The following is a 12,593-nucleotide window of genomic DNA, read 5'->3' as shown; positions in this document are numbered from 1 at the left end:
AATTAAGTTTTTGTTGCTAATGCACAAAAGAATACCTGCAGTGGTACTTCCGAGTAAAAAAAACTCATAAAATATGTATGTGGGGTAATCAGGTTGTTAGCTTTTAACTGTTGCAAATCTGCAACGCCTGCCTTGAGAGGGTTAAAAAGTTGGCACAACAGCCTCTTGTCTTTGAATCCAATTCATTTCAGTTCAGGTTTTATATCACCAGTTCACATCACAGTTGTGAACTGGTGACAGTTATTTTAGGATGCAACAAGCTAACAATGACTTAACAGTCCTAGGAAGGAGGAACTCATTTTAACATTAAGAAACCTCCAGGTAGACACAGGCTCAGGGACAAACAGCCATCTTGGGGGTTAGGGCCAAGAAAGGAAAGAAAAGAAGGTTGAAGAGAAATGACAAACCGCAAACTAGAAAGAAAAAAACAGTACTGGAGTAGAGCTAGGTCTGACAACGACAATTAATAAGTGGGCCCACAACAATAACCTACAATAACATGATCGCCAATTTTATTTGCTGGTTAAAGTTGCTGTGAAATCATTTCTGAATAACATTCCTCAGTGTACAATTGTACAAAGACTGAGTTTCTCATCATCTCGGGATGAATAAAATATTATCAATCAATCAATCAATCTGCAATACACAATATCATTAAAAAAGAATTCTAAATATCTACAATGAAACAAGGCTGAAAATCAGATTGGATGCTATATTCATTTCCTCAGTTTAAAACTTTTTTGGTGTTCTGTAGTGAATAAAATATCAGATCTGCAAATTAGCGAAGGAGTGCAGTGTTGCTACTTTTTGGGATGGGGTTGGTAATTGCTACTATGCTAAAAACACTGGCTTCATTCCTTGAGTTATGTGTAGGTTAGTGTTAAGTGACGTAATAAAAAATTTGCTTAGGTACAAAGATTGTGCTGACACTGAATGGTAAAGAAAGGTCTTTCAAAGCGTCTTCACTGGCAAATATAACATCTAATAATTTAGGTTAAAAATTAAAACAGGCAAGTGTAATAATAAATTTGAGTAAAAGCACTTTCCTCCGACGGAAATGCATATTAATGCCTATTCATAATTAACCCTGGTGGCCTTGTTTTAAAAAAGAAACAAAAAACCCAAACCCTTGTGTCCAGTCAGGCGCAGCCGATGTTCTGTGTTTTTCCGCTGCTTTTCTGCCCCCTCTTTTTTGGTTTCGCCCAACCTGACCTGAACAGCAGCGCTTCAGCCTTTATCTTGGTGCCACTGATGATGATAAGGATGCTTCTCTCCATCTCTAAATGATTTCACAGGAAACCGACCACAGCTGTACGGCTGCGCGATGAATAAACTGGCTTTTAACAGGTCTGGAATATCTGTGATTATGGATATCTTGTACTTTCTATGGATGCTGCCGTCGGTGTGGGCTGTCGAAGGTAAGCTGGAATGCGACTCTTAACTGAATCTAAACGCTTGAACGGAGCCGAGCTGTGAGCGAAGGGACGACAAAGCGCCATCATTAATTTACCAAAAAGCCGACAATGCGTATTTTAACCTCATTTAAGGGAGCAGTCTAGAGGAAATCTCCGAGGTGTTGTTTGGATGGAGGTCTACAGCTTTCACTATACCGAGAAAGATTTAAGCTGCAAATATGTTGGTAGTCGAGACAGAATTTAATCAGCTTCTCTGGCCTTTATTCTTATCTGGCATCAAAGGCCATATACACAGTCTCATTTTCTCTATCCTTGTTGTTGTTATTATTACTGTTCTTATTATTTATCTTTAATTTAACTGACATTCCTTTTGCTGCAATCATTAAGTACAATATGTTTGGTCAGGCAAATACTTTCCAGTCCCACAACTTCAATTTCTTGTTTCCCTATTTGTAAGTACAGTAAGGATAAGAAATATTTTATTCATCTAAAGGTTGACAAGATCAATTACATAAATACCCAGTATTTCTCATCAAAATTTTATTTTAAAGAGGAAAAACAGTTAAAGTCAATGTAGGAGAGAAACCACTTTTATAAGAGAAAATAGTCTAGCCTGAGATAAGACAGGGTTGGCCTATTCCACTGCAGGGGGACTTTATAAGTTTGCTCACTTGCCAATAAAATGAACAGTCTGTAATTGTTATGGTATTTTCATTTTCTTGCAGAGAGACAGAATATAAACTATACATTAAAAAAACCAAAAACGTATTTAGTCCCCTACAACTCAGCAAGAACTCATGCTCCCATGGGATTGACACTGTGCCCATGTGGCACCCAGATTACATTCAATTCAAATTTATTGAGGTAGTCCCAAACCACAGCAACAGTCGCATCAATGTCAATATCGTATATTGTACGATAAAGACCCTACAATAATACAGAGAGAAAACCCAACAATTATAACTCCCTTTGAGCGACAGTGGGAAGGAAATCTCTGTGAAACACTGACAATAAAAGGACAGAGCACAAGTTGAAAAACTCAGTATGTCTCCAACTGCTGCACCTGTAAGAAAAAACACATACAGAAAACAAACAGCGCCTGAAAGGAAATAAAAGAAAAAAAAACATAGATGCACAAACAAACAATCTTGTTGTGTTCTGAATGTGTGTGTCTGTCAACAAATATACTTGGTAATGAGGGTGAGAAGCTGCATCCACACCTCCCAGAATACAGAGGCAGACAGAGACCCAGGTGACCAGGGTGCAGCCCCCATAGTACTGAAGACCCGAGGCCACACATCTCGATGACAACTGCGTGCACATCCCAGCAGGAGAAGAAGGGACAACCCACATGGGGCCCTCATGGCCAAAGAGCAAGGGAACCAGAAGCAATGGTGGGCAGACCACTCTGACAGAGGCTGGCCAACTCAGCATAAGCCGAGTTAGGTAGCCGAGAGCTGCCCAGCACCCAGCAAGTTTGCCAGTGAGTGTTTAAAGGATTCAATGAAGCCTTGAGAGAGTGTTGTGTTGTGATGAGATGAAACTGAATCGAGACATTATAAAGTCATATTTTGCTTGTTGATCAAATAACAGTAACACAGTAACGCGCAAATCCACTTATAACATCTGTGTAATGTGTTTTCTACATTTTTGGTTGATATTCTATCTCTCTCCATTAAAATTAAACTAGTATGAAAAAGTTAATTTCTTTGTAAGTGAGCAAACCTAAATAATACGGAAGGATTTAAATAATATAATAATTATAATTATTGTGATAATTTTATTCCCCACGCGAAGAACATCATGGGACTTCCAGCTGCCTGATCCTATAACACTATTACTATTACTCTGATCCAGCTCTAACTATGAGCTTTATCAAAAAGGATAACGCTAAGTGTAATATTAAAATTAGAGACAATGTCTAACTCTCAAACATAAACATTCAATATTTCAGTCAGGTTTTAAAGCATTTCACAGTACAAAGTGTATAAACTTTTTTGGGATAATGTCAGTGTTGGAGCTGCCATCGTCCTCATTCGGCACAGTTGGTTGAGCTTGTTAATGAAGTGTCTCATTCAGATGAGCGAAGATGGTGATGAGGTGTTTGGAAATGTTGTAAGTGGCTGAGTTTATACTGCTAACAATAGGTCTTCCAGGGACTCCTTCTTTGTGGCTCTTCAGAAGTTAATATGTGCAGGGTATAGGCTCCCCAAAGTAAAGTTAGTTTTTAGGGTGGTCAGTGGCTTTTTCCCTTTCGAGTGTTTGCAGATAGGCTTTCGTTAAGACTTTAAGTATTACTGTCACTGAGGACTGTGGCAATTTTGTTGTGATAACCAGCTGAGTTAAGAACAACAGTACACCTTCCCTTGTCAGCTGCTAGTAGGTTGATGCTGTGGTTTTCACTCAGGATGTGAACACCTTACCTGAATGTTGAGGTTGGATGGAGGAACTTTTGCACTGGGCAGGGCAGGTTGCTCCGCTTTAGGTTGTGTTAGTTTAGTAACCCTTGAGATGCTCCACCTTTTGTTATTAAAACTGAAGAAGCCTATTGAATGAAAGGGCTAAAGAAATCCAGTCCCCTTCTTTTTTTCAAGCTCTTAAGACTACCATGGCCAGGATGACTGGGAACAGGCACAGACAATACAAAATACAAAACAAAACACAAAGAGCAGCTACCTAAACTTTACTTATTCGGTGTCTTGCTAACAGTGTCACATTCTGTACAACCCTGAATACTGGATACTTTCTTTGAAAATGAAAGCAAAAAAATGAAAAATGTTTGACCCCCTGGCATAACGCAAAAACACGTACCTTAAAGCAGATAACAGGTAGGGCTGCCACAAACGATTATTTTGATAGTCGACTAGTCACCGATTATTTTTGCGATTAGTCGACTAATCAGATCATCATCCATTGGACGTAAAACGTACAGCTTATTGCACCAGCAGCATCTGCTCATATATAACTATCATTAGCTTACAGCTTTAAGTGTTTATGGTATGTGCTAACTAAAAATAAAGACAAGATGATAGTTTATTAAATTTTAATGAAATTTGCAGATTCTTTCGGTGAAGTTTAATAAACTCCTTGCTATCTAAAATATAACGGGACACCGGAGTATATTCTCGAGCATCTCACACTTCTGATAATCAGTTGTTTATTCAGCTGTGTAAAAACTATAACTTTAATCTTAGCCAAACCGATTTACTCAGGAACAAATAAAATATTAAAAAAGCCAAACAATAACATTTTGAAGTTATCTAAGTGACTTATATATATTTAACCTGAGTAGTCGACTAATCGTGGCAGCCCTAATAACAGGAGTGGAGAGGAAATGGCCTTGCACTTCTTTAGAAGATCTTCATTTGGTCTGAAAAAATAGTCTGTGACTCTTAAAAAAAGCCATCCGTAAAACTAGGACATCTTGCTATTTGTCACTGCTCAAGGATAACACAGATTGCTTTTCACCTCAGCAGCCAATCTGACAAAGAGTTGGAGCTCTGTTGAGCCAAGTATTCCTTTAATCTTAACTATGTCTGTGTAGGTACTCTGCAATCCAGGTCATGGTATTCTTGGGAGATTGAAGTCAGGTCAAGATGAGAAACTCACTGTAATGACAAGCATTCATGAAAAAGATTCTCCGGTTTGTTGGTGTTAAGAAATTAGTTTGTATGTGATGACTTACATAGGAGGTTATATAATTGTTGGGGTTTTCTCTGTTTCCACGGTATTATTGTTGGGCCTTGTGGTAGAATTAAGGCACGATGGGACCACAGATCCATGTTTTGAGCCATCTTTATTTAACATTTGCATCACACCACCACAACCCCACACCAACCCCTGAGTCCCGTGTTTTAACACGGCGGGCGTGATTGCGGATGCCGTGCAGGTGCGTCCGCACGGCACCGCAGACCACCTTGAGGTCTGGAGTTTGACACCCCTGCTCTATGACTTCATCAGTCTCTCACATTGTCGAGGAACTTTAGCCTATTCTTCATTATGTTGCTTTAGTTCATGCCTGCTTTACAGTTCGTATGCACGAATATGTGTGTAAAAAACACTGACAGATGTTTCACATGCAAATCAGTGATTTGTCAATATTTTTCATAGGGATCTGTGGATTTATCTAAATATCCATAGTATCAATAATTCTGGCAGCAGTATCGGATCCATAATAGAATCAGTGCTTTAGTTTGTCTTCTCTTAAGGTAAGTGTGTTGTTCCACTCATCAATATAGCAGACATGTCTGTGCAAACACCCCTTTTCTCATAAAGGCACACTTTGCTCAGCTCCCTACTTTCCTGTGTGTAGTTGTCCTGCTGTCATGTGACTCGTTGGCAATGAGTGAGTACACAGGTACTTCACAGGTGTGTACTAATTTTCACACCTGAATTTGTTACTAATTTACAAACAAACTCAGGGTTCTGTTGCCAGCAAAACAAACATTCAGCAAATTAAAGCAAATATTTAGTTACATGTTGCTTTATATTTTGTTATGTTGCAGATTAAGTCATTTGTGCATACTTACTTGGTTCTTTGTTTTCAATTTTCATGTAGGTCAGGTGTGGGGAAAGGCCTGCCTGACATTTCCTGATTTTAAAGTACTGATAATGTCAGATGTGACATCAGCAGGGTAACCAAGATGAGGGGTTTCTTCTACTATAGGAATGCTTCCTTTTGTATGTTTCAAGATATAAAGGGATTTGTTGAATCTTTTTTTTTTTTTTCGTATATAGAGCCGTTTAGTTGTTACATGTGCTAATCAGAAGTGTGAGGAGCTTTTTGTAATTTTCAGTCATCTATGTAGAGTTTTAGATTCCTCAGCGCAAGTTAGTGGTACTGGCTGGACTCATTCAAGGGAAATTTATAGCCCTATATATAGTCAGTCTCTGCTTGATTAAGATGAGGGTGAGCTTTGTTACTGAATTCATGTACTTTTGAATTCATTAACTGAGTTACATTGGGGGGGGTGTTTAAGTTTCACATATGAAGTTCACTGTAAATAAATGTCTCATCTCTCGGAAGCCTAAATGTCTGCTGAGTCTGCTTCCTACCACCTTCCTTGACGTTCGAGTCAGACTACTTCACAGGCTGAACGCGCGTTAATGCGTCATCACGATTAATGCAATGAGAACCTTTAACGCAATTAACCCATCTAGAGCGCAGAATGGACAAACTTTGTACAAACTGGCTGAAATGCGATGACAGTGACATTTCCGGCATTTTGAGTCATTCTGCGCCCTAGATGGGTTAATTACATTAAAAGTTTTCATCACATTAATCGACGGATTAATGCGCGTTAACGTTGACAGCCCTAATAGCTACATTAGATGTTAAAATATATCAGTCACCTCATCAAGGTTATAAAATTAACACAACCCAGGAGAGAGTGTGATTGGTTTGGGATTTTCTTTGATGTGTGCAGTCTTTCATGTGCAGCCCTCAATCATATGCTGGCTCCCTAAACTGACACTCAGTAAATATTAACTCTTAATTCACAACCTCTGCATATGAATCTTTGTGTTGTCTTTATAAACTCACCTTAGGTCTATACAGTCTATTATTATAGTTAAAGAGATCTGGTAGACTCAAAATGTAAAGTTCATGCATTCATTTACAGTGAAAGTTCAATGCTAAATGTAAGTGATGGAATAGCAGTCAGTTGTTCTCAAGGCTCAAGGAAATTCTACAAAGTATCTCTCCACTAGAAAATAGTCTCTCTATCTCTCTCAGTAAGTCACATCAGAAAGAGATCCAGGAATCCTGCACACATGAAAACAAAGAGGTGAGGCAGAAGCATAAACAAACACCATGAGGAGTCAGGCAGGCCAACAACATTGTTTCCTGCATAACAATCCAGCATCAAGTGAAGGTCTTCCTTCTCCTTAAGTCATGGGTAGGGAACTCCAGGCCTCAAGGGCCGCTCTGCTGCACGTTTTAGCTTTCACCTTGGGTCAACACCCCTGAATCAAATGATTAATTCATTACCAGGCCTCTGGAGAACTTCAAGACATGTTGAGGAGGTCATTTAGCCATTTAAATCAGCTGTGTTGGATCAAGGACACATCTAAAACCTGCCGGACACCAGCCCTTGAGGCCTGGAGTTCCCCCATCCTGCTTTAAGTAGTAGCCAGTCTGATCACAGGATTATCACTAGGTGAGTTAATCATAGGTGTGCTGGCCTGAAGGGTGGGTAGTGGAGGAGAAAGAGTAGGGACCCCCTTCCAATTATTTTTATTTGAAATGCTTTTTGTTTCTAAATTCCAACAAATGGCAATGCATATTTTATTTGAATTTATACAACTTAATTTGTCGTCATTTGTTCAGGGGCTTCCCTTTTTCTTTTTTTCTTGTAATAAGCTAGCTTGGCCACAGTGCTCTTTGCTGACATTTTAGAGAGACTTATCTAAGTCAATCAATATTCAGCAGCACAGTGCTCTTTCGCCTCTGGGAGAAGTGACAGAAAAACACTGAGCATTAAAACAGCTCATGACCTACTTTTTCACTTGCATATAACCTCAGTCCATTGGTTTAAACCAAACAGGAATGCCTGCTGCATCTGCCCCTCTCACGAACAGTCATGTGATTGACAGAGCGAAGCAGCCAATGGAATCAGTGCAGTTTATGTACTATGCCCTCTATGAGATTTGAAGCTGACGACAAACCTAAATGAGACACTATATGGGTCCTATCTTGTGTGATCACTTTTTGTAATAATCAGCAAAGTCTTTGTTTTTAACCTCATTTAACATATATCTGATTATGTCTCAAAAGTGATTATGGAGTCCTTTTAGCATTTTATACTCACAGGGTGTGTGCCTGTTACTGTGCTCTAACAATAGCATATATGAGTTGATCAGTTTTAATCATACAGTAGTAGAGATGGTGCACAGAGCAGTGCTCACATCTGCAAGTATCTCCTCTGATGGAACTGTGTTAGTGAGCTGTGGGAGTCATGCTCTTGGTTGGGTGGCTACCTGGAGTTGGCTCATTTTGCTCAGTATTCAATAAGACAGGGAATTTTTCCTTTCTACTGTTGCCAAAGTGTCAAAGTCTTGGGGATCATGTTTTCTGGCAAAACTGAGATGAACTTCAGGGACTAGACTAACTTTTTGCCACGGTTGCAATGGTGCGCCTTACTTTTTTTCTTAGGTGCACCAGCACAAAAGTTAGGTGCGCCCAAATTTTCAATTCAACCACATCGCTTAACCCCACTGTTTTACATGTTCACATTTTTTTAACCGCTGTCCATACAGGCAATTTGATTTGTAAATGATTAATTAACAATCTTGTCAACACAAAGTTCTTTATTTGAAGCACATTTCTACAATAAAGATAAGTTACTGAAAAAGTGCTTGTGCTTAAAATGCGTTGGCACTCTTTGGTGATATTGTAGACAATGTTAAACATAACCTTCATCTTGGCCTCCTCTGATGACCTGTTTGCTGCTGCCTGCTGCTGAAAGGCAGTGGGGATAGGGGACATCTTTTCTCATTACCCACAGCTACATCCACTTCTGTCAGGCCTAGGCTTCTCACTAGGGCTGGGTATCATCACTGATTTCTATAATCCATTTGATTCCGATTAACAAACTCCCATTTCGATTAATTTCGCTTCAATTTTGACTCAGACAGTCAGAAATATTATAATTCTGATCATTTATCAGTACTGACACTGTGAGACTTCATCAGAGGTGTGATCGTCTCAGCAGATGCCTTTGTGTCAAAGTAACTGAGGATAAAATACAGAAAAACATGAGGGAGATTTTCCTGGCCTGGCTTTTTATAGCAGCCTTAAAAACATTCTGCAGTAGAAAAAAAATGGAAGAAAACCATGAAGCTCGATGCTGAACTGAAGCAGAGCAAAGTTACAGGGGTTTGATTAAAGACACAGCCAAGCATTTTACAATTTGGCATAATTTTAAAAAGTTTACATTTCTGCGCTATTAAACAGCAGAAATGAGGCCTTCTCGTCGAGGTCATTTTTGGGGGAAAAAAACCACAACAACAAAAATATATAGAAAGCACCGTACATGACTTGTGCGTAATAAGCGAACGAATAATGCAGAAAACAGAGATTTGAGGAAACTGCTCTTGAAGTACACTGAGAGAGAGAGAGAGGGAGAGCTCTACTTCATGTAGAGCTCTCCCTCTCTGTGATTTTTATCTTGGTGGAAGCAAAACAGCAAAAGTAAGAGGGAATTCATGACGATGTTCTTCTTTTGCTGCTGGTTCAGTGAATTTTGGTTGGAGAGACACAAAATCTGCAGCATCGGAATCTAGCACAAAAAAGAAGTAAACACAAAGTGCGGACCCGACGCATCAGAATCTGTGTGAGCTTTCAGCCCCGACGGCTGGGTGAGAAAGCCGACAGCTCACTGATTCTGATGCGTCGGGTCTGTGTTTACGTCTTTGTGCAGAATCCGTTTACCTGCTCTCATTTACTGTTTTAGCTGTTTGGTGGTTGTTGAAATAGTTTTGTGAGCTGTAACCTGAGATTCTGGCATTTCTGGCAAAATACATTTATATTTAAATGTCTACTCAGGATTTAATTAATCGATATCGCTTTATTCAAGCTACTCACCTCTCTCTGCACTTTCAAACGTACACACGCATAGGACTACAGGAATATCTGGACCACGGCCAATCAGAGAGGTCCCGCCCCTGACTATCTCTGATTGGTTTATACCAGTGGTTCCCAAACTTTTTTTGCTGGGCCCCCCTTTGTTTTACAAGAAAAATGTTTGCGCCCCCCCCCCCCCCGCGCGTGCACGAACACACACGAACACATCCTCCAACCACACACACCCATATTTTGCTCCATTGCGGTTTATTTCACACCTCAAACATTTAGTAAACAATTAAGGAAATACAAGTAATCTGCAATAAATTACAGGTAGTAAGAAAATAAACTACTAACTATTTTATGCTACGTCCGCACCTACATGGGTATTTTTGAAAACGCAGCTGTTTCGTCCACACGGAAACGGTGTTTGGAATCACTGAAAACAGAGATTTTTTAAAACTCCTTTTCTGCGTTTAAGTGGGGAGAGGAATACAGAGTTTGTCACGCACCGTCAAAGGTATGCGCCATTTTTCACGTCACGCTGTGCGCCACGTTATTGTTTACATGAGATGAATTGCAGAATAGCAGATAGAGACAAAATACTGTTAATCTGACTATCTTCAGGTTTTACACACTTACATATACACACGCAGTTACTGTCCCTCCATTTACAAAAGCAGAGGTGTAACGATGTGATTATTTTTGGTGTAGTTGTTTTTTTCCAACATACCCAAGGATAAGCAGAAGAGAATGACTGATATGATGAAACTGGGATTTTGTTACATTTAATTATTGCAAACACAACTAAAACTATAACTGAAACTAATCAAAACTAAACTGAAACTAAGGATTTTCAAAAAAATAAAAACTAAACTAAACTTGGTAAAAACGAATTAAAACTGATATAAAATTGAAAATCTGAAGTCAAAATTAAATAAAAATAAAAACTAATGAAAATTGCAAAACTATTAAAACCCTGGGGGGGTTATATACAGCTGAGTGGGGGGAGAAGGGGTCTCCAGGGAAGTCCAAGGGAAAGCACGCGTTCTTCAGAATATCCACTCACACGATCACAGGCTCACACTCCGACACTGCCACACGGGAATCACACGGGGAAAAAATCCAGGAAGCTCTGTAGACAGGGAGACAGGGTTAAGAACGACGCACAGAGGAAAACACTCTTAACTAAACTTGCTGTAGCTTGACTTCACTAACGCGTGGTAGACAACGATCCAGCGATGAACAGCAGTCACCTCCTGGCTTAAATGCTGCTCCCCTTAATGAGACACCTGGGTCTCATCTCCCGAGGGTGTGAGCCGAGGGCGTGAACCCACAGTGAGTTCCGCCCCGGCGAGAGAGAAGAGGAAGAGAAACAGAGAGGGCTGATCAGCGTGCAGCTGATCCGCCTGGCCGTGACAAATCTTAACAAAAGCAAGCCATTTAGCATACAAAAATACAAAACAAAAGGCAACTTTCACTAACAGAAAACTAAACTGGGAAACCACTAGCACATAGAACATGAGCAAGGGGAAGAACTGACATTTCGGCAAAAGACAAGGCGAGACTGAGACTATGTATATATATAGAAAAGTGATTAGGAGAAGAGGAGACACATGAGAACAAAGACATAATGAGACAGTGGAAATGAAACGGAAAACAATGCGCATGAGACCAGGGTTTTAATAATTTTGCAATTTTCATTAGTTTTTATTTTTATTTAATTTTGACTTCAGATTTTCAATTTTATATCAGTTTTAATGTGTTTGCAATAATTAAATGTAACAAAATCCCAGTTTCATCATATCAGTCATTCTCTTCTGCTTATCCTTGGGTATGTTGCTATTCCAGCTACCATACCCTGCACCCTGGACAGGTCGCCTGTCTGTCGCAGGGCTAACACGCAGAGACAGACAACTCACATTCCCACCTATGGGTTCTTTAAATAAATAAATAAATAAATAAATAAATAAATAAATAAATTAAGGCAGATGAACAACCATTGATACCAGGCAACTATAAAATGTATATCTTGGCCCCACTGAGACTATTAACTCTTGCAGCACCGGGTGTTCGTAATTTTTGGTTCAAGTGAATTGATAAACTTTTTGAGGGCAATTGACTCACACAGTTATGTAGCTATCCCCGTCCTGTTGTCTCGGGATGCATCACGCTGCCTTGCCTGGGGTTAGCTTCTGTTTTCTGGGGATGAGGGTTGAGTGTGCTCCCTTACCTTCTCAAGGTAAGCTAGGTTAGCCTTCTTGTGTGAGCTTTTCAAGTGAACTTTAAGGTTTGTGGGATTTTTTCCCTTTAGAAATGTCCCTCATAATTTGTCTCTTTCCACTACAAGACACTTGCTTTATCCAAAACACAGTCATATTCAAAGTAATCCCAAATTGGACTCTGGCGCTTTCTCCCGACTTTTCTTGACATGATTCTGCGCGTGGACGGAGCAGCAACACAGACGACTCGACTAACGTATTTGCCACCTGCTGGCATAATGAGACAGCAAGAAAAAAATCTGGAAACTAAACTTCATTTTCACCCTTGACTATTGTATGACACATACAAATCAATGAAAACTAAACACATTTGTGCTATAATTCAGTTAATTT

General features: G+C 39.6%; 1 protein-coding gene across 1 annotated transcript in view; it reads left to right on the top strand.

Moving 5' to 3' along the window:
- The first annotated feature begins 1,223 nt into the window (after nucleotides 1-1,223).
- LOC113012853 (ephrin type-B receptor 2-like) overlaps nucleotides 1,224-12,593 on the top strand; it is an 81,636-nt gene continuing 70,266 nt past the window's right edge. Inside the window, exon 1 of the mRNA XM_026153243.2 lies at nucleotides 1,224-1,418. Within this exon, the coding sequence (XP_026009028.2) occupies nucleotides 1,325-1,418 (94 nt within the window). The 5' untranslated portion in view covers nucleotides 1,224-1,324. The remainder of the gene's footprint in view (nucleotides 1,419-12,593) is intronic.

The sequence above is a fragment of the Astatotilapia calliptera genome, chromosome 20 (assembly GCF_964374335.1).
Source record: "Astatotilapia calliptera chromosome 20, fAstCal68.1, whole genome shotgun sequence".
Classification (NCBI taxonomy): Eukaryota; Metazoa; Chordata; class Actinopteri; order Cichliformes; family Cichlidae; genus Astatotilapia; species Astatotilapia calliptera.
The sequence above is the reverse complement of the archived record's forward strand: the minus strand, read 5'-3'. Positions and strand labels throughout refer to the sequence as shown.